This window comes from Stegostoma tigrinum, chromosome 6 (genome assembly GCF_030684315.1).
Source record: "Stegostoma tigrinum isolate sSteTig4 chromosome 6, sSteTig4.hap1, whole genome shotgun sequence".
Classification (NCBI taxonomy): domain Eukaryota; kingdom Metazoa; phylum Chordata; class Chondrichthyes; order Orectolobiformes; family Stegostomatidae; genus Stegostoma; species Stegostoma tigrinum.
The window spans coordinates 86,027,895-86,050,991 of NC_081359.1; the positions used below are offsets into that span (position 1 = coordinate 86,027,895).

Sequence of the window (23,097 nt, forward strand, 5' to 3'; positions counted from 1 at the left end):
TCAAACAGCATCTCCCAAACATTTAAACTCTATCACCTAGAAGGATAAGGGCAGCACATGCACAGGAACACCACCACTTGTAATTTCTCCTCCAAGCCACACACTTTCTTGATTTGAACTACAGTGTTGTTCCTCCACTGTTGCTGGATCTAAATCTTGTAACACCCTCCTAACAGAACTGTGCATATGCATGCACCTCAAAGGGTGCAATAATTCAAGACAGTGGAATAAGGAATAAATACTAGCCTAGCCAGCAATGGCCATATACTATGAACAAATAAAGCGAAACTATCCAGTAACTTCTTAACACAAGCAACAGCCTGGTATCTGAAGTCCCAAAAGTCACTCAGTGATTCAAGAGATTCTCTTCTCCTTGTCCCAGTGGTGAATCTTCCAGCATTCTTTTGAATAAATTCACCTTCCTTTAATCTTCTAACCATACTGTAATGGATTTCAGCAGCAAGATACCTAATAGTGACTCCTTGTTTTTCAACTCTCCCCAACAACTTCAGATCTTTCTAAATTTAATGGCAGTAACTCACTAGTATTTTGGAAATCTATTTCCTAGTTGCATGTATTTTTAGCAGCCATACCTGTAACAAGGAACCACATCCAGAGATGGAGATCAGGCATTTCTAGGCGACATCTACATGGGGCTAAACAGATTAGCGTGGATGCCACTTATGGGGGTGGGGGGGAGATTGGGTGGCGGGAGAGGGAGTGTCACATCAATGTGGGGGGCTTGGAGAGTTTGGGATATATCAATGAGGGGCTAGAGAGATTCGGGATGATGTCCAATGAGATTAGTGGAAGAGGTGCGAAGATTGTGAGAAACTGCCAGAGGACACGATGACCACTAAAAGGCCTAAGAGGGGTTTGGGTCAATATTAAAGTTTTGGATGCTGCAGTGCAAAAAGAAAAAAAACTTTAGTTATAGAACATAGCAAACAGAATGGTTCAGTGGGTGGAAGTTGGATGAAAGAGAGTGGTCAGTCATATGTATATAGGATAAATTCTCATTGGAAAATAAATGACTCAGAAGTGATTTGACAGCTGTTTAAAGTTTCTATAGAAACTAGATAAAATCTGCAATGACAAACGTTTTCAACTTGTCTAGAGCCTTAAAACCAGAGGACCTAGCCTGAAGGGTAGTAAGTTCAAAATAAATTTGCAGAGGCAATGGTCCAGAATTGGCTAGCAAAATAATGGCAAGTTAAAAAGGTCCATGCCATTAATAATGTTCAAGAAATCCAAAACTTGGCTAAGATATGACAAGGCATGAGGTGTAAGTCACAAAAATGATGCTCAATTTCCACTTCTTGAGTTTCAAGAAATTGTTGATTTGCATCATAAATGCAGAGAAATATAGTTACCACAGAAAGATAGGAGTTCCATTTTATGATATGACAATTCTTCTGAGACAATATCAATTCCACTGAAATACCACTCAACCTCAGAGGTCATGAAAGGGAACAACTGAAACCATACAGTGTCACTCCAGCAAGTTTCTAAAGGTTCTTTTCAACGTATTTCTTTCTGTATGTTTATTCTCTCAATTCAATTGTTTTTCTTTCTCTGTACCTTCCTGCCACATTTAATCTTACTTCAATCCATTCTCCTACCATCTCCATCATTCTTTCTCTATTCTTATATTTAATTGGTTAAGAGAATAATCTATTAATGTCATACACCAACACCATCCCATCTAACACCATTGATTCATTCAAATGCATGTAGATTTAATTCTGAAAATTATATTTTGTGGTACGGTGAATGAGTAATGACTGTGTCGCATGTCAAGTCTGGCATGCTTGGAGGAGAAAGATGGAACAGATGATTTTGACTTTTGGGTTCCCAAAACATTCCAGAATTGGAGGTTTTCCTCACCTCATCAATGTGTCTGTTGTAGACTAATTACTAAAGATTGTTTGCTGTAATTATTCAATAACTCCATTATTGTCATATCATGAGACCACCCAGGAAGAAGATGGCAATGTTGATGGAGCTTTAATTTTATTGAGCAATTTCTATCTTTCTAAGATCCTAAATGCGCAAAACAAGCAGTTTAAAGACATTTAGCAGTTTTATTTTGGAGAGATAACTTAGAAAGCCGTTCTTCATGGCCAAATATATATATAATTGTTTACCTTGGTTACTGAAAACTAATTCTATTCAAATTTCTTCCTTGCCTGCTCTTTCTACTTTTATATTCTTTAAATACACTGCAGCTATACGTATACCGGCCTAAATGAATTTGAACTTTAACTCAGGTCCAAAATAATAACCTACTAAAATAATTAATCATAAAGTAATTGATTCTTTATTTAATGAACCATGAATTTCAATCAAATTATGCATTGAGTGCAGTTATCATAAGTTTTATTGACTGCTTTGCTTGATTTATTGTTGCATTTATCTGTGAGATGGGTCAGATGTCAAACATAGTCTACTATCTATTCAAGCCATTCTAATGTACAATATTAAGGCAGCAGAATAATTTAGGCAATGCATTTTATAAAATTTTCGAAATTCTGAACATCTTAACTGCACTTTATAATGAGGTCCCTCTAGATTAAAAACAATATGCCGTTGGATAAAGATTGGCCTGTAACATTCAATTAAGATTTACCATACATGCTGTAATTATTATTTTGTAGACAACTTACTTGCTTTTCTCCACTGGGTTTCTTATGATTTAATAGTAGTTCAACAGCTCCAACAACCTCCTTCCTGATGGCATGGAGAAGAGCATCTCCTACATATACATTGAAACTCAGGAGAAGTTCAATAATTTCCAAGTTCTCGTTCTCAATGCCTATGAGAAGTGCAGTCCGTCCCAGAGGGTCAATACAGTTGATGTTGATTTTAAAATAAATCTCAGCTTCTTCAAGAGCTTGTTTGACACTTGCATAATCACCTTTCTCAACAGCATTCAGGTAAGCCTTTTCTGCAGGAGAGAGTTCAGATTCTGCTCTGACAATTCGGAGAGAAATTCGGTCTCTGTACGGTGCATTATCACTTCTTTTGTAGTACAGCTGAGCCATAGTTCATGCCATTTCAAAGCCTTGTCTCTTAAAGAAAGGAAAGCATAAAAATAATCTTAATGGGTTGACTATCTATAATAATAGTTGCAACTCTTCTCAGAATAAAATCAGAGGAAAATAACTCCAATGTTAGATTTCACATCTGGAATAATGAGAGTGACGTAATAGTAGGAGGTTTTAACTGTCCAAACATAGACTGGGACTATCATAGTGTTAAGGACATGGATGGAGAGGAATTTGTTAAGTGTGTATAAGAAATTTCCTTATTCAGTATGTCGATGAATCTGTTGGAGAAGGCACAAAACTTGACTTTCTCTTGGGACATAATACAGGGCAGTGACTGAAGTGTCAGTGGGGGAACGCTTTGGGGCAGCGATTATAATTCTATTATTAATTTCTATTAGTTATGGAAAAGGATAGACCTAACCAAAAAGCTGAAGTTCTAAACTACAGGAAGGACAATTTTGATGGTGTGAGGCAAGAACTTTCAGACGTTGATTGGGAGAGGCTACTCGCAGGTAAAAGAGTGGTTGGAAAGTGGAAGGCCTTTAAAAATGAGATAGTGAGAGTCCAGAGGCAGTATGTTCCTGTTAATGTAAAGGGCAAGGCTGGTAGATGTAGGAAATGCTGGATGATGAGAGAAATTCAGCTTCTGGTCAAGATAAAGGAGGAGGCTTATATCAGGGATAGACAGCTGGCATCAAGAGAATCCCGAGTGGAGTATAATGGCTGTAGGAGTATACTCAAGAGAGAAATCAGAAGGGCAAAAAGTGGACATAACTTTAGCAACCTTGGTTAAGGAGGATCCAAAAGAGATTCTATAAATACATTACGGACCAAACAGTAACTAAGGAGAGAGTAGGGTGTCTTAAAGATTAGCAAGGCCACCTATGTGTGGAACTACAGGAGATGCTAAACAAGTACTTTGAGTCTGTATTTACTGTGGAGAAGGATATAGAAGCTAGAAAATTTGGAGAAGTAAACAGTGGCATCTTGAAAAGTGTTCATATTACAGAGAAAGGAGGTGCTGTACATCTTAAAACGTGTTCATGTGGATAAATTCTGGGACCTGATCAGGCATATCCCAGAGCTTTTTCGGAAGCTAGGGAAGTGACTGCCGGGCTCTTGCTGAAATATTTATATCATTGATAGCCACGGGTCAGGTGCCGGAAGAGGGTGCCTAATGAAGGTGCTATTATTTAAGAAACACGGTAAGAAAAAGCCAGGGAACTACAGACCAGTGAGCCTGACATCTGTTTTGTGCAAGTTGTTGGTGGGGATTCTGAGGGACAGGATCTATGTATATTTGGAAAAGCAGGGCCAATTAGGGGTGGTTAACATGGCTTTGAGAATGGGAAATTTTGTTTCACTAACTTGACTGAATTAGTTGAATAAGTGACAAAAACTCATGAAGGCAGAGCAGTGGATGTTGTCTATATGAACTTTAGTAAGGTGTTAAACAGGGTTCCACACAGTAGGCTGGTTAGCATGTTAGATCACACGGAATCCGGGGGAGCTGACCATTTAGATACAAAATTGGCTTGAAGGTAGAAGACAGAGGGTGGTGATGGAAGGTTATTTTTGAGACTGGAGGCCTGTGGCCGGCAGTCTGCCACAAGGATTGGTGCTAGGTCCACTGTTTTTCATCATTTGTATAAATCATTTGTATGTGAACACAAGGGGTATAGTTAGTAAATTTGCAGATGACACTAAAATTGGTGATGTATCTCAGAGTATAACAGGACCTTGATCAGATGGGCTAGGGAGTGGTAGATGGAGTTTAAATCTAGATAAATATGAGATGTTGCATTATGGTAAGGCAAATCAGGGTAGGACTTATACATTTGGGCCCTGGGGAGTGTTGCCAAACTAACAGGCCTTGAGGGCGGGTTCATAATTCTTTGCAAATGGAGTCACAGGTAGAAAGGATAGCAAAGGAGGTGTTTGGTACACTCGCCTTTATTGGTCAGTCCACTGAATATAGAAGTTTGGATGTCATGTTGCAGCTGTACAGGACATTGGCTGGGCTACTTTTAGAATATTGCATTTGATGCCGGTTTCCCTGCTATGGGAAAGATGTTGTTAAACTTGAAAAGTTTTACAAAGACGTTGCTGGGATTTTGCAGGGGTGGGGGGCATTGTTGAGCTATAGGAAGAGGCTGATAGGCTGGGGCTATTTTCCCTGAAACATCAGAAGCTGAGGGATGACCTTTTAGAGGTTTATAAAATCACAAGGGGCAAAGATAGGGTGAATAGCCAAAGTCTTTTTCTCACAGTAGGGAATTCAAAACTAGGCATAGGTTGAATGTGAGAGGGAAAAGATAGAAAAAGGAACTAAGTGGCAAGTTTTTCATGCCAAGGGCGGTGCAAGTATGGAATGAGCTGCCAGTGGAAGTAGGTACAATTACAACATTTAAAAGGCATCCTAATGGGTACATGAATGGGAAGGGCTTTGGGGGACATGGGGCAAATGGGACTAGGTCACGTTAAGGTATCTAGTTGGTGCTAACAAGTTGCACCGAAAAGTTTGTTCCCATTGTGTATAACTCTGTGACTCTTATATTGCCGGATTAGCTCAGGACTGTTCGACATTCAGGATAGGAACATCTGTATAAAAGGGGATTGCAGCAGCAGAAGCTTTTAATTCAACTTTGATCACCTGAACAACTACCAGAAGTATCATAAGATGCCTAATGGCTTCACAAAGATGGCCATGGTAAATCAAAGCACTCTTGGCAATTTGCATCCATTATCACTAATAAAGCCTGCAATCACCTCTGAAACATTTGTACTTTTGAGAATAAAACAACCATATGCCACAGAAACTCACTTACACAAAGGCAATGTTCAAACACAGATGCAATTTCTAAATAAATGTCAACTGAACTCTCAATGACACTTTATCATAGAAACCTCTATCTGTGTTATGTACAACATAATGTAAAGGAAAACTGTACTAGGAGAAACCTACCATCAAGGGTGCATGCACTTAACAGGAAATTAACACGTTTTGAACTATTCTCTGAATTACAGTGTTTTGATGAAACAAAACAGGATTTTTTTTTCAAAGAAAGAATGACTACAGCCTTAAAACTGCAACAAATAGCTTGCAACCACACTGGTAATACAATGAACAGCCAATTCCTTTTAACATTTTGTTACATTCCCTCCACTCCATCACCCTCCATCTCCCCTTCAAATACATTCCAATTCATCTTTGGCTGCTCTAGTATATTCCTGAGGCAGAGGCCACCTCAGAATGACATTTTTGTGTGCTGCATCTGAAGGGGGTGGGGGGGAAGGATTCTTTCATATTTTTAATTCAGTGGGAATTAAGTCATTTCTTTAATTACCACGTTTATGTAATTTTACTCAAAGTACTGTTTACTCCCAAATTAGGGTTCTGTCTTGGATAATTTTACTTTGATGTTGTGAGGAAAGGAATTAAGACATAGAAAAGAATCTATTGGAGGTTGCCAAAGTTAAGTGTCACTGCATGTATACTTTCTGCTTATCTAGATATTCATTTACAATATTTGGAAACTGGACTAGGAGAAGTTGAAAAACAGAATGTGCATTTATATAACACCCTTCACAACTTCAGCATATTGCAACTAACAATATACTTTTGAAGTGGAGTTAATGCTGTAATGTAGAAGACTCAAAAGCCAATTTGTACAAGACAAGGTCCTAAAGAATAACAATGGGATAATGGTATTGGTCAAAGGACAATTATTGACGATAGAGAGAATTTCCCTGTTCTCCATATAGTGGCCTGGAATCCTTCACAACTACCTGAGAGAACAAACATAACCTCCGTTTTAATGTCTCACCTTGCTTAGACTCTTATTCTGGAGTCACTTTGTGAAAGTTTCTGCCTGTAAATCTCCCTCTCCTCCTGAACAACTGTCTCAAAACTCATTTCTGACCAAAGATCTTGGCACTCCTTGCTTTGTCACACTATGATGCTCCACATTCTATTTCTTACATTTCGTGAAGAACTTTGGAATGCTAATGTCACAAGCACTATATACTTGCATGTTGTTGAGGTAAACCTATACTTAATCTTTGAAAGCAAGAAGGACAGTGGGGTCAGGTGAACAGACAGGGCTCAAATGACTTTACCTAGTAATGACGATTACTATCATGTTTCTCTGGCTGCCAGTTGCCCCTCCCACATCCACCCCATCATGTCCAGTATCCTCTTACTCAAGAGGCCAGGAATGCTTTCCTTCCACACCCTAGTCTTCAACATCAATCTACTCAGCTTCCCAAGGTAGCAACCTGTCTTCGTTGTGATTCTAATTAACACAAGCCAGATTAAACTAAAAAAAACAAAGAACTGCAGATGCAGGAAATCTAAAATAAAAACGAGTGATGAGTGGAGAAAAAATAGAATGGGCCATCACCTGAATCTTTTGAATGACAAATTATCCTAGCATTGCTCCTTAGAGCATTTCAACATGATAGCTCATACTTTATTTTGCTGCATCTACTGGGAAAGCCAGGAACAGTGTAGCCTGTTGAATCAGTCAATTTCCTGACGCAATGGTTACCTGCTGTGTCACTTGTGTGGCAAAGATCACACTATACTACCATGGAGGGATAGGACTTCAAAGAAGCATAAGGAAGTGATGATTTTGACTCTTCCTGACAATACTAACAGAAATGAACTGCAGCTATTCTGCAATGGATACACCCTCCAAAAGCCTTCAGAGAAGCACAGCCTTTTAAAACATTTTCATTCAGGAAAATTAGAATAAGAAAGGCCTTTGATGGCGTACAAACAGACAATAGCACCAGTGTCTGCTTGTAGGGGAAAAAAATGTCTACTACAATGGAGGAGGCTTTTTGGACCCTGATACTGGAGACTGGGAGGCAGACTGCAGGAGTTATTATCCCAGAAGTAGCCTCCTAATTACATGTCTTCGAACTCACTAGTTATTAAGGATAGCATCTCAGTTGCTGGTATCCCCAGTTGGGGGAATAAGCAGTGTTAAAGGTGCAGTTCTTTACTAACAAGGATCTCATCAAATGCAGTATTAAATTTTGATAGTTCCCAGACTGTCAAAGGGCCACATCCTTGGAGAGCTGACATCCTCTACAATACAAAAGCCACTTTGCCACTTACAAGCCTTCCCACCTAAAGGGGCCTGGAGAATGTGCATTGCTTACTGGCTTCCATTCAGCACATAGCTGCTGTGCTTCCTAGGCCACCCTTTGGAAACCTCCCAATTGGTGAAATCTATGAAAGGGAACTGTTCTGCTAGCTTCCCGGGTCTCATACCCCTACCTTATAATCCACTACTTGCTTCTACATCTTGATCATCCTTCTTTGTATTTGACAAGGAAGAAGAAATGCCAATTGGAAAAATTAATGATCCCCCATCCAAAGCTATAGAATCATAGAATCCCTCCAGTGTGGAAATAGGCCATTTGGCTCCAAAGTCCACACTGACTCTCGAAGAGCATCCCAGCCAGACACTCCACCTTATGCTATCCCTGTAACCCTGCATTCCCTACATAATCTACACATTCCTGGACACTATGGGAAATTTAATATGGCCAATCCACCTACCCTGCACATCTTTGGATTGGGAGAGGAAACTCACACAGACATGGGAAGAACATGCAAACTCTACAAAGACAGTCACTCAAGGGTGGAATTGAATCCAGGTCCCTGGTGCCGTGAGACAGCAGTGCTAACCACTGAGCTAGACATCGCCCCAAATATATTATTTGCTTTGTTAAATTTGAATGGCAACAAAATCAGAACATCTGTGCATGGTCTGTGCATGAAGGTAGCAATGTCAATTGTAGCTATTTACTCATCAACCTGTTATCACACACCTCTGGAGCAGGTGGGACTTGAACCCAGGCCTCATGGTTCAAAGGTACAGATACTACAGCTGCACCATAATAGCCCTTTACAATGTCAATTGTGATTAATTATCAGCAGGTGGAGGGTTTTCATGGGGGTTTGATTTGAGCAGATGTAAAGAAACAGTATTGAAACTGAGGTACTGCCACGTTAAGTGGTGGATACCTCCAATATTTCACACTGTGATTACATGTTATATTGACGTAAAATTGGTTTATCCTTCACTTGATTGAATATGACAAGTACACAACAGCAACAGCACTTAAGGCTGCAAGACTCACTCTCACTCATGGACTTCAAACTGATGGCCAACGCGAGTCAAGCTGTCAGTGTTGATCTGATTTTGAATGGGAAATTGCAATGTCTTTCACTGGCACTGCAGCCTGGTGTGCTGATCACAGTCAACCCAGAGATGGGTGGGGAAATCTGCTGGTTAACTCATTCCTTCCTCTGAAGCTCACAAAGCTTTGCTCTCAGGATGTGAAAGATACAGTAAGCCATGATGAATCTTGAAATAAAAACTGCTTAATCATCTAAGAGGCTGATCATTGGCACTGTGTGAGGCAGGATGAGTTGGAGCCTGCTGCATAAATGGGTATGGGTGAATGCCAGAATTAAGAGTCACAAGATAGCATTCATTGTCCAGTGGTCATCTTCTGCTTTCTGATTCGCTCATGTTCCTGTGCTCATGGTATAGGAAACGCTGCCAAGGTACTGCACATCAACCAGAAAGACTTGCTCAGCATTTCTAGTATCTTCCTTTTGTCTCAGTGATAAATTTAACCTGAGGGATCGTAGTGCATTACAAAGTGCAGAGCTGGATGAACACAGCAGGCCAAGCTGATGCTGCGTGGCCTGCTGTGTTCATCCAGCTCTACACTTTGTTATCTCAGATTCTCCAGCATCTGCAGTTCCTACTATCTCTGATCTTATTGCATTTTCCATTTACTGGCTTGCAATTCATTAAGTATTAAACTACAATACCCAGAACTAGCTATAATTACACTACAAAGCTCCATATAACTTTGTGTGTTTTTAAACCAGTCATTCTTATGGAAAGAAAATTACTTCAGTATTAAAGACCAATGAAAATTGAAATGGAACAAAATTAGAAAGCTGCAGCTTTATACCAATATCATTTATCAATTCTAAAGATCTGCAGCTGTAAATACTGACAAATGGTACAGCTCATTGTGCTGGTGAAAAGTATTCCCAAGTTTCAATATTAATTTTAAAATTCCACATTGATTTAGCAGCATGAACTCAGCATATTATTTACAGAATTTGCAATGTTGCAGGGTTTATAAATTATCACAAATTTGTTGTAGCTACAGTCATAAATTTATAAAATACAGATATTGGTTAAACTAGGGCCGTTTAATTTTCATTTTCAAGAAGCTGTAGCTTAGTTTCCTGAAGTCATCGATACCCACAGGTGAGATGCTGGAAGACTGGAGTTTGGCTAACATTATGCCACTATTTAAGAAGGGTGGTAAAGGGAAAGCCAGGTAACTATAGACCAGTGAGCCTGACACCAGTGGTGGGCAGGTTGTTGGAGGGAAACCTGAGGGACAGGATTTACATGCATTTGGAAAGGTAAGGACCTATGAGGCATAATCAACACGGCTTTGTACATGGGAAATCATGTCTCAATAAAATGATTTGAATTTTATGAAGAAGTAACGACGAGAATTGACGAGGGCAGAGTGGTGCATGGACTTCAGTAAGGCATTCACCAAGGTTCCTCATGGTAGACCGGTTAGCAAGGTTAGAGCACACTGAATAAGGGGAGAACTATCTATTTGCATACAGAACTGATTCAAAGGTAGAAAACAGAGGGTGGTGGTGGAGGTTGCTTTTTAGACTGGAGGCCTGTGACTAGTGATGTGCCACAAGGATCAATGCTGGGTTGATTGCTTTTTGTCATTTATATAAATAATTTTGATATGAACATAAGTGATATGGTTAGAAAGATTGCAGTTGACACTGAAATTGGGGGTGTGGTGGACTGCGAAGAAGATTACCTCAGAGTACAACGGGATCCTGGTCAGATGGGTCAATGGGCTGAGGAGTGGCAGATGGAATTTAATTTACATAAATGTGAGGTGCTGCATTTTGGAAAGGCAAATCAGGGCAGGGCATATACACTTTATGGTAAGGTCCTGGGGACTACTGCTGAACAAAGAGACCTTGAGTGCAGGTTCACAGTTCCTTGAAAGTGGAGTTGCAGGTAGAAAGGACAGTGAAGATGGTTTTTGGTACGCTTACCTTTATTGGTCAGTGCACTGAGTATAGGAGTTGGAAGGTCATGTCGCGGCTGTACAGGGCATTGGTTCGGCCGGTTTTAAAATACTGCGTGCAATTCTGGTCTCCCTGCTATTGGAGGGATGTTGTGAAACTAGAACGGGTTCAGAAAGATTTACAAGGATATTAGATAACAAAGTGTGGAGCTGGATGAACACAGCAGGCCAAGCAGCATCTCAGGAGCACAAAAGCTGATGTTTCGGCCCTAGACCCTTCATCAGAGAGGGGGATGGGGAGAGGGTTCTGGAATAAATAGGGAGAGAGGGGGACGCGGACCGAAGATGGAGAGAAAAGAAGATAGGTGGAGAGGAGAGTATAGATGGGGAGATAGGGAGGGGATAGGTCAGTCCAGGGAAGACGGACAGGTCAAGGAGGCGGGATGAGGTTAGTAGGTGGGAAATGGAGGTGTGGCTTCAGGTGGGAGGAAGGGACAGGTGAGAGGAAGATCAGGTTAGGGAGGCGGGGACAAGCTGGGCTAGTTTTGGGATGCAGTGGGGGGAGGGGACAAGCTGGGCTGGTTTTGGGATGCAATGGGGGCAGGGGAGATTTTGAAGCTTGTGAAGTCCACATTGATACCATTGGGCTGCAGGGTTCCCAAGCGGAATATGAGTTGCTGTTCCTGCAACCTTCGGGTGGCATCATTGTGGCACTGCAGGAGGCCCATGATGGACATGTCGTCTAAGGAATGGGAGGGGGAGTTGAAATGGTTCGCAACTGGGAGGTGCAGTTGTTTATTGCGAACCGAGCGGACTTTGTTATCTTGGGTTCTCCAGCATCTGCAGTTCCCATTATCTCTGATTACAAGGATATTGCCAGGTTTGGAGGGTTTGAGCTATAGGGAAAGGCTGAATAGGCTGGGACTATTTTCCCTGGAGCATTGGAGGCTGAGGGGTGACCTTACAGAGATTCATAAAACCATGAAGGGCATGGATAAAGTAAATGGATGAGATCTTTTCCCCAGGGTGGGGGCGCCCAAAACTAGACAGCAAACATTTAAGGTGAGAGGGGAAAGATATAAAAGGGACCTAAGGGGCAACCTTTTCATGCAGAGGGCGGTGCATGTATGGAATGAGCTGACAGAGGAAGTGGTGGAGGCCAGTTTGATTACAATGTTTAAAAAGCATCTGGATGGGTGTATACATAGAAAGGGTTTAGAGAGATATGGGCCAAATGCTGGCAATTGGGATGAGATTTATATAGGATATCTAGTCGGCATGCCCAGTACATGAAGTACACAGCTCATTCCTCCATTTTATGTTACCTCCATGTTGATTCCTCCATTTTATTACCAGTGCTGAAACTGGTCATAATTTTACCATTCTAGTTGTAACATCCACCATTTCCATGCTACCAGCCACCGAGGCTATGCCTTCCTTACCATACTCCTCCTTTGGCGGAATGGGTAGCTTTAATTTTATTCGCTGAAACACTGGAGAAATAGGGTCCTGCTTATGGAGTTGAAAGTGGCAGAGACTACATTTAAGCAACTTAGCTAGGACAATGAGCCTCCTAACTTGTGGCCAACTTTGCACACTTTTAGCATAATAGCATGGTGATGGGAACATTTCAGATGGTACCCACACCTTTCTATACTGTTGTACAAGCATTCTCACATGACTGCCTGTCGCCAAGGGGCCTCAAAAATTCTAGCTATTGTGTTCAACATATCATATATAAAGGAATGTTCATCCAGACATGGAAAAGGGTGAAAGTCTGTTAAACTTCTTCCATGTTGATGAACAGTAAATCATAGAAAATTTACCTAACAAGAGGAATAAAAACAAGAACTGCAATTAAATTCAGACTCTTAATAGCTACAAAATTGGTCTTACAATGACACTTCTGAAATTTCTTTAATCCACCTTGTTCGCCAGTGCTCAAATATCATGCCTGTGATATCCCTGCACTGTGACATCCCATGCTGAACTCCCTGATCTGCCTGTCTAATATCAGACAGCAGCATTAACCTCTTTTACAACCTTTCATTCCATCAATAGCAGCTTCTCTTAGCGCCCATCAGCTTTTTGATGTTCACACTGCTGCTTCTTCACACAGTATGCAACATCCAGCAACAATATAATCCTGCCAAAGCTACAGCACCTTTACAAGAAATATGGTTTTGCTCAAGGATTCCTTTCACTTTTGCACTAATTTTGAGTTTCAGATAATTGTTTAGAGCATAAAAAACTCACAGAAAATTATTTGAAATTGTGTAGCTAAATGTCTCAAAGAGCTTTGCAGAGGCTGTTAAATAGAAAAATGAATATACATAAATATATATGAATAAATAAATAGGAATTCTCTACAATGCTTGATTGATGATAGATTTGTACACAAATTAAATATAGCAGAATCTCACTTGGATCAAGGTCTATGCTGATCATCTCAATGTCGAAATCCCAACTGTGTCATTGGCAACAGACCTTTTGGCTGACAGCTCTTGGGAGTGGGATATCTTCCCTTCTGGGGAAGCCCTGGAATTAAATGTCCCCTTTGCAGCTGCAAGTCCCAACAGCAAGCTTCCTAGTGCTAACTGAGAACATAATTATGAGATCCCTGGCAATCGGGGTGGCTGGGGTGCTGATAGCTTTTAGGACGGTTTTCGGGTCTCATGCCCTCATTAAATTCAGAATGCTATTGCTGTCTCTGATGGACTCAAATGACCAACTAAGTCAATGCAAGGAGACTGGCCTTGACCTGGCAACAGTACCAGAAGAGATTCAATGATATTATTCAGGTAGCCATGGTCAGCTGATGTACATTCAAAGACCATCTCATACCAGCAGTGTCACCAATCAATGCACCCTAACTCTATTAGTGGTCCCAAGCAGTCAGGGTTCAGGAATTACATTCAGAAACTTTATCTCACCAACAAATACATTCCAATGATGCTACCTGCTCTTTCTATACATTCTTGCTAAATACTCTGCCCATATATTCAGTCATGGCAGGCATATCATCAAATATAATGCAACAATCCCACTAAATGAGAATGGCAGAACAAGGTGGCATGAAATAAAAAGGAGTACAGCAGAAGTGACAGGACCAAACAGACCTTAGATCTTGAGGCAATGGAGGAGATGGTATTCTACAATATGCAAGTGGCTGCAACAGAATCTGGACTCACTGATAATCACAGATTGTTATTATCCCTTCTCAACTTTATTCTTAACCAGATACTTGACATGAAGTGAAAACTGAAGACCTGTGGCTGTAGACCTTTTGTTATATAACTTTTCAGATCTTCTAATTTGAGAGAGTTCAAAATAATCTCCCTTGCCAAACTCAACAGCCTCAAGAGGGCAAGAGAGCTATAACACACCAATAATGAAGATGCCTCATCATTTGATCCAACATCGCTGCCAGCTGACATACAGGCATTGTCATAACTTCAGAGGAAAGTAAAGTTGAGACTATCATATGGCAGTCTCTAGGGATTAGTGGGCTACAGCACGATCATGGAAAAGGACACTTATTGTGCCAAAGGGTAGGTTTGCAAATAACCTATGTTTACAGGACTCAGAAAAGATTACAATGGGATGGCACAGAATGGGGGCAATTCTGAAGAAAGTGCAAACCAAAATGCTTGTTGTTTATTCAGACCTGCCAACCTCCAGCTACTGTCAAGGATCATGGGGCACACAAATTCAACTGTGGCACAGGCCGTCATGCAGGAAGTGGAATCCATCCTTTTCATTATGCAAGAGTGACTTCTTGCCAACACTCAGCTGCAATGCCCTTGTCTTGGCTTCTGTTGTTCAGAACAGCGGGTAAGATTATCCTCAAAGTTCAGGAACATGTGTCTCAAGCCCATCCTTATCAAGAGAGAGACCAGGTAAGTGATTTTACAAGAGATAGCCTCACAATTGACTATCTTGCAGTTTGCTATCCTATTAAGGATGGTGGATCGGCTTTTAGTACTGATTGCCTAATCATAGGGTCATAGCCTTGCCACACAAGGACTCTAAACAAGCCCTATTTGGGATATTATATATACAGGTTGGATGCCCAGTACATGAAGTACACAGCTCATTCACATGTTAATTCCTCCACTTTATTACCAGTGCTGAAACTGGTCATAATTTTACCATTCTAGTTGTTACATCCACCATTTCCAGGCTACATTCCTTACCATATTCCTCCTTTGGAGCTTTCCTACTACCTGAATGCGCACCAGCACTGGAATCTAAATTTTCAGCAATTAATGTTTTATATATATTAGTTAAAATGAATGACTGAACATTCATAAGTATTGAAGTGGGATAAAAGTGAATAAAAATTAATTCACCATGCAAGATTAAATTGTCAAAAGCATTGTGCCTATTAATTAGTTATAGATCAATAACCTAATCATTTAATTCTCAAAAGGATTAGTAGGCCAGATGTCACTCATGCTCCGAATTCCAAATAATGGCTTAAATGAGGACTAGCTCCTAGTTACTAGTGGCAATTAAAAATAAGACATTCATCGCAGCTGGGCACCACTGGTTCTTGCCCATCTCTGTTTGTGTTCAAGAATCCTTTAAGGAACATGTAATTTTCAGTGCAGCAATTACTTCAAGATGGGATGGAGTGCAACATCCCGCATTGTGGTGAAAAGAACAGAATCCACAGCAGCAAGACTATTAGGTATATGAGAAAGGGAAGAAAGTGAATGCAATGTTATGTATCTGCTACACTTAAAATGAAGACGGGGGAAGCTGTTTGACTTGTTATGGATAAACAATGAAGTTCACAGTGAATTTCCCTATTACAGAAAGTAGCAACAGACACAGACCTCAGCATAAATAATTTAACACCGACATTTCAACAAAAGCTTATTTTTTAATGCTCTACACGAAATTCTGTCTATAAAAATAAAACAGATTATGCGCTGACAATTATTTTGAAAATGATATTGTGAGCAGTCCTGTAAACATGGGATGTTTCTGGTAATTCTGAACTAGTAGCCTAGACATAAATGTTTAAATATAATGCTAGTCCACAGTCCTCAACATACAATCTGGATTGATATTTTGATAAAGTACAGAAGTAAATCAGTCGAGATAATAAGCCCAATCCATTTCTCAGGCTGATGTAGAGCTTCTGCTGCGCACTTTGAAAATGAGTAGAGGAGTTTCCCTAGTATCCTGATCAACATTCATCCCTCAAACATGGCTTGAAAATACAAATTACCTGGTCATTTACTTCACTGCTGTTTTTGCAACTTTGCCTTGCCATGATGATCTGTAATAATGATAGCATCTACACTTCAAGAAGTACTTCACTGACTCTGAATTATTTTGGGACATTCCCGAAGTTATGAAAGAACATGCTTATATAAAGGGCCAATTTTCTTGCTTCCTTAAAATGTTCCCTTACAATTAACGCATCTTGATAACACTTGCATCACCTTGTTCTTGTTGCACAAATTAAAAATATGGAACTGTATGTCAAGTGATCAAACATTTTTCAAGTGACCTTCTTTTCTATGACATTCTGCCTTAACAATAGGACAAGGATTTTGACCTACTTCACAACAAGCTAACTATGCTTCTGGTACTTAATTGACTGTAAAGCTCTTTGGAATCTCAGGAGGCCATTAAATGAGCTGTAGAAATGTAAGAACTGGGTCTCAGCAAGTATGACAAGAATCAAAGCAGACAAAGCACATACACAACAAAAACAGAAGTTGTTGGAAAAGCTCAGCAGGTCTGGCAACATCTGTGAAGAAGAAAAAAATCAGAGCTAACATTTCCGGTTCAGTGACCCTTCCTCAGTTCTGCATACGGCAAACTGCATACCTGCATAATACGTGTTCATGCATGCAGTCACAAAGTGCATGCTGACCTGAACGTTCTAGTTTATCGCATCATTTCCTGACATTCCTCAAAACAACATACATCCCTGTTGTAAGTACTTAGTCTAGACAGTCACATGTAAAGGGCATTGACCTCTACAGACAGAAATACATTGTTGAGGACCATAATCGTGTCAGGGGAGGACCACTGAGATTCTGAAAATTGAAATTGTTGAGAAGCAAGCTCTGAATACAATAAGCTGGCCTGTACCGTGATTGTATTGAAACTGGCTGCAAAATGGACGACCCCAGGCAGTGCCCCATTTTGCTTCAACATTTCAACTGGCACGGGGCAAGGAAATGTTGCAGCCATTGCCTCTTACCATGAGTTTCACCTGTACCTTGCTTCCTTTGTTCTGTCCTAATCATTTCAGCATGATTCACAGCTCTGATCATTCAGCTCTCGCTCCATCAGTAGCTGAGTTTTTCTTTTTACAGCCCTTCAACACTCAATCTCAGATCCACTATTGATACCACGTTAAAAGCTTACAAGGTGGTCTGTACTATGACTTTATTAAAACTGTCTTCGAGGTGGATGGCCCCAATTAGAGCCTAATGGTAGAGGTCATATGACTATGAGAAGTCAGAGAGCAAGGTGTTGCATTTTATCACAAACATCCTACTTCAGCCAAAACAAAATCTGTCTTGACACTTCCGTTTTTATTTACTCAAGTTATCCATTGATCATACAACTGTTATCAAGTACTAGCAGTACACTATTCTCATCACTCAGCACATGCATTGCATATAGCCATTATATCATGCTAGTCTTCTCTTAGTATATGTGTATGTTGTCATTGTCTGGGTGATGTTCCTTTCCTGGGGAGTGTTGTTCCTGTAATATTTGTTGTTCCTGCAATATGTATTGTTGTTGCACCTCCATTGTTGGATACTGTGGACATGTGATGATAGGTGATTTGTGGGCTGTGCAAGTGGTGAGTTAACCTCTTCCTGCAGCTTTTCTAGTTGAATACATGAGCCTGTGGTTAAGGCAGTAAATTAGTCATTCACATTCACCGCATTCGATCAAAGTGAAAAACTGCTTTATGCAAATCTCAGGTTACCACTTGGGCTGGTTTTGGTCAACGGTGTTGAATTTCGCAGTCATTCATGAAGAGGCTGAATTATTCACTTTTGACCTGAACAGCAGTGTTGCTTAGCACAATGTCAGGAATGCCATAATGGCAAAAGTGTGCTTTCAGACATTCTACGATTTCACCAAGAGGCACTGAAGTCTGCTGGTAGTTTTTGGTGACAAGATAATCGGTTTCTGCAAGAGTGAAGAGGTTTACCCTCAGCTTTATCCATGACCTGTCTGAGATTTCACATATCATCAGTGGCTTATTACTCATTACAGGCATTGCACTGACTGACATGGCCCTTCGTTTTACTGCAAATGTTTGTCCTCTACAGCACATCTTTTACTTTCCTTAGGCTTGACTAAATTCCTTGGGGACTTCCATCTTTTCCTCTCAATTCATAAGTGATTACTTGATTTCCTTCGTACATCTCTGGTTGTTTAACAGTATCTTTCATAAATTGTATTCATTTCGGGTTCTAAGTGTGCATTGAAGGTTTTCAAAATTTCTCTCATCTGCCTTTTTCCAATCTTCAGAGGTTTACCATGGAACACACATTGAAACAGTTTCTCCCTACCAGTGATGAGATTGCAGCTATGCTTAGTCACTCTGGCCTATTAAGCTGATTTATCACAATATTGTGATTTTTCCATTGCATATTAGAAAGTGCCAGTTCTACTTCACATTTGGAACATGAAATATTGCAGCTATTGAATCTTACAGTCAAGAAGGAAGTAGGGAGAATACAGGGCAAATGAAGATAAAGGGTGGAACCAACAATCTAGCAAACCGTCCGTATCAAAGGATATACAGGATTGGATAAAAAGGAAAGGGAGGCTTGTGGCAGATATCAAAGGCTCAAAACAGAAGTGCTACAGGAGTACACTAGATGCAAGAAGACACTTAAAAAAGGATATTAGGAGGAAAAAGGGACATTAAAAATAATGGCATGTGAAATAAAGGAAAATCTAAGTTATTTTACAACTACATTAAGGGTAAAAGGATAACTAGGGAAAGATTAAGACCCATTTAGAGCCACTAAGGTTGGTTGTGCTGGGAGCCAGTGGGCATGGGTCAGGTTCTAAATTAACACTCTGTGTCAGTGCTCACCAGTGAAAGGGTCACTGTGTGTGCAGAAGTCAGGAAGCAGGATTGCAATATATTTGAATAAACTAGTGCAGACAGCGATGAGGTTTCAAATGGTCGAGCGTACTTTAAAGCAGATAAATCTCTAGGGCCAGATTAAATGTATTCCAGGCTTTTAAATGAGGAAAAGGAGAAAAAGCAGGGGTGCTGGCAATAACTTTCAGTTCCTCCCTGACCACAGGACAGGTGCCAGAGGATTGGAGGGTAGCAATGTGGTCCTGTTAAAGGAGAAAGCATGAACCAGGAAGCTACGGGCCAATCAGCCTAAATGCAGTGCTGGGAAATGACTGGAAGCAATTCTGAGGGGCAAAATTAATCTGCAATTGGAGAGAAGGAATTAATCAAGGACAGTCAGTATGGTTTTGTTAAGGAGAGGTCATGTCTGACCAACTTGACTGAATTTTTCAAAGAGGTAAACAGGTCTGTTGATTGGGACTATGCATTCAACAGAGTCTACTTGGACTTCAGCATAGGAGACTGAAATTGAAAGTAGGAGCCCGTGACTAAATGGATCTGGAATTGGTTGAGTGGCAGGATGCAGAAGGTGACGGTTGAAGGGTATTTTTGTCACTGGAAGCCTGTGTTCGGTGGGATCCCATAGGGGTCAGTGTTGGGGTCTTTGCTGTTAGTGATATATATCAGACTTGAGTGTAGATGTGTTGATCAATGTATGAGGGATGATACGAAAATCAGTGGGGTGGAGAGGAAAATAACTCCAAATTAGAGGTGGATATAGACAGGCTGGTCAGATGGGTTGATCAGCAGCAAAAGGAATTCAATCGGATAAGTACAAGGTGATGGACTTGGGCAGGACTCACAAGGCAAGGGAATACCTTGAATGATAGGACCTGCTAAACACCAAGGATCAGTGGGATCTTGGTGTGCATGTCAAACGTTAAGTTAGCAAGTCAGGCAGATAAAGTGGTTAACAAGGCAAATGGGATACTTTCCTTTATGAGCTGAGGCATAACTTTTAAGATCAGGAAGGTTATACTGGGACTGTATAAAACATTGACCAGACCATAGCGAAAGTATTGTCTGCAGTTCTGGAATCTACAATAAAGGAGGCATGTAGTTGCACTGGAGAGGATGCGCTGGTGTTTTACTTGGATGTCGCCTGGGCTGGACAGTTTTAGTTATGAAGAATGATTGGATAGGCTGGGGTTATTTTAATTTAAGCAGAAGAAACTAAGGTGGTCATATAAAACTATGAGGTGCATAGGGAGGCTAGACAGGAAGAAATTTCTTCCTTTGCGGAAGTATCAATGACCAAGGGGAATTGATTCAAGTCAGGGAGCAAAAGGTTTACAGGGGATGAGAGGAAAAATAAATTTCACTCGAGGCCGGGTGGAAACAGGAACTCACTGTCTGTAAGGATGGGGTAAAGGCAGAAACCCTCACAACATAAGAAATATTAAGAGGTGCAGTTGCAATACCAATGCCTACAAATCTATGAGACAAATGGGAAAATTAGGGTAGATTTTTCATTCACTCTCAGGACATAGGTAACATCTCTGGCTGAGTAACATCTATTGCCTATCAACACGGTAGTAGTCATATTTCTCATGAAATCTTGCAGTCAGCAGAGGAAGCTGTGCTTGCTGGTCCCAGAAGTTTCTAGCATTAATGCCATGGATGTCATATTTAAACACCAGCTGCAGACCGCTTCAAATGCAGCAAGGCAAGAACAGTGTGTTTCTCCACCAGCAATCCAAGTGAGTTGGCTCACAAAGAGAAATTGGAATCCCAATTCACGGTCAGGATCCTGGAGTTTTTGGTGAAGAGTACTCTTCCTTCAGGCAGCCAATGGAGATCATAGATTTAGTTGCTTCTCAGTGTAGAAGTAAATGGCTTACAATAGGGCTGAAATACCCAGGCAGCAGGGTGGCAGGGTAGCCATTTTCATTTCCTCATCCACTTATCTTAAGTGCTGCTACATTGCTGTTCGTTCAAGCAATGGAGGACAGGTGCCAATCTGTTTACAGTAATTTGAACGGACAGTGTGAGATTCACCAGGAACAAGTAGCCAATTGGTCTATGGAGGTGAAGAACTTATGTATTTGAAAGACATGGCTAGAAGCCTTCAGACTTCTGTAAGGAGAGATGGTGCCTCTCTCTCTCTCTCCTTGCATTAAAAAAAATCTAAACACTGAAGAAAATTAGTTTATTTTCCCTCCATAGTTGTTCTAGGCTGTCGATTTTCACCTCTAAATAAGGCTTTAAAATTTATAACCCAGTCGATCTGTGCTCTCGCACAGACATGGACATACCAGGAGAAAATCAGCAAGTACTGGCAAGTAAGAAGAATCATCTCAGCAAATCCTGTGGACAGGGGATTATGGAACTGCTTTCCCAGGTTTCCTTTCCACCCACGATACCATATTTTTTTAAATTTGGTATCTGTACATAGAGGCATAAAGCGAGTTTAAAAAGGAGCTTAAGAGTTTCAAATAGTCGAGTTATATATTGACAGTTCATAGTAGTTTACCTCTATCTAGTATGTACTTCGTTGTAATCGTCAGTCATTTGCGTTAATTAAAGAAATCTGATCCATATTTTCTGATGAAGGGTCTAGGTCTGAAACGTCAGCTGATGTGCTCCTAAGATGCTGCTTGGCCTGCTGTGTTCATCCAACTCCACACTTTGTTATCTCGGATGCTCCATCATCTGCAGTTCCCATTATCTCTCTCCATATTTTTGTCAACTTGGGTCTAAAAAGTCAGGTAAAAATAGCAATTTTGAAAACTTTCATAAAACCTTTAGCTTTTATCATGACTCTAAGAATAGGAGGCTTGATTTTCAGAATGGTAGCCCAGGGAGATTATTCTAAATTAGATCGAGAAGTGTCATGCTGAAGTGGTGATTTGGGTCCTTTGCCGATGCTGACTTTCATTGGTGGAGGGTCAAGGTGATTACTGGCCACGCAGCATTTCCTGAGATGATACAGAATGATGTCTCACGGTAGTGGTCATATGACGACAGCAAGCCAACAGGCACATTAGCACACTGTTCCATTTGATTTCAGATACAAGGGCGGGGGGGGGGGGGGGGGGGGGGGGGGGTGTTCAGAAAGGTCACTAATTTCTCCTAGTTGTTAATTAATGTCATCTTTAGTTTTCCATTCTTATTGTTTTATTTGGTCACTCACTCAATCCTTCAACAACTTACATTTATTTACACGGCAATATCTCCCCATGCAAGGCTCTATTTCAAGTCCTCTCTTACTGTACCTCAAAGAATTCTCTTCTGCCTTCTCTGCTGCCAAATGGGAGACATTCATACCACTCTGCACCAGTCCTACACTAACAATTACCCAGGCGGATATGTACTCTCAGATCAGGCAGTGAGTTGCAGGAAAGAGCACTTGAAGCACAAGGAGTGAGAAAATGGAGGTGCAACCTACAAAGCGGAGAATGAACTTTAGGGTTCCTTCAGGTGATCAGCCCAGAGATTTGGACTTCACAGGACATAGCTGCCACTGCAGTTTTGTGAGCAAACATTGACATTCATCTCACTTCATTATGTTCTACATGATGAAGGCAGGAAAATAATTCAAGTTGTTGCAATGTCTACATTATCTATAGACATGCCTATAGATGCACTTGCAGGTATGTACACAGCTGTTGTCACTGTAACATGACCCCATGAGTTTAGCTGCAATGTTTATAAAAAAAAATTGTACATGATATCTGCTAGAATAACTACTGCAGTGCACATAATTACCTCCATGTGAGTATAATCAGCATACAGAGGACACTGTAGAACCTACTGACAAAATGAAATTGTGTTGGCACCAAATGCTTT

General features: G+C 40.7%; 1 protein-coding gene across 2 annotated transcripts in view; it reads right to left on the reverse strand.

Moving 5' to 3' along the window:
* LOC125453711 (short transient receptor potential channel 4-like) overlaps positions 1 to 23,097 on the reverse strand; it is a 101,970-nt gene that overhangs the window by 52,267 nt on the left and 26,606 nt on the right. For both annotated transcript variants that reach the window (XM_048533619.2, XM_048533621.2), the window contains exon 2: positions 2,667 to 3,071. In XM_048533619.2, coding sequence (XP_048389576.1) covers positions 2,667 to 3,044 — 378 coding nt within the window. In that variant the 5' untranslated portion in view covers positions 3,045 to 3,071. The remainder of the gene's footprint in view (positions 1 to 2,666; positions 3,072 to 23,097) is intronic.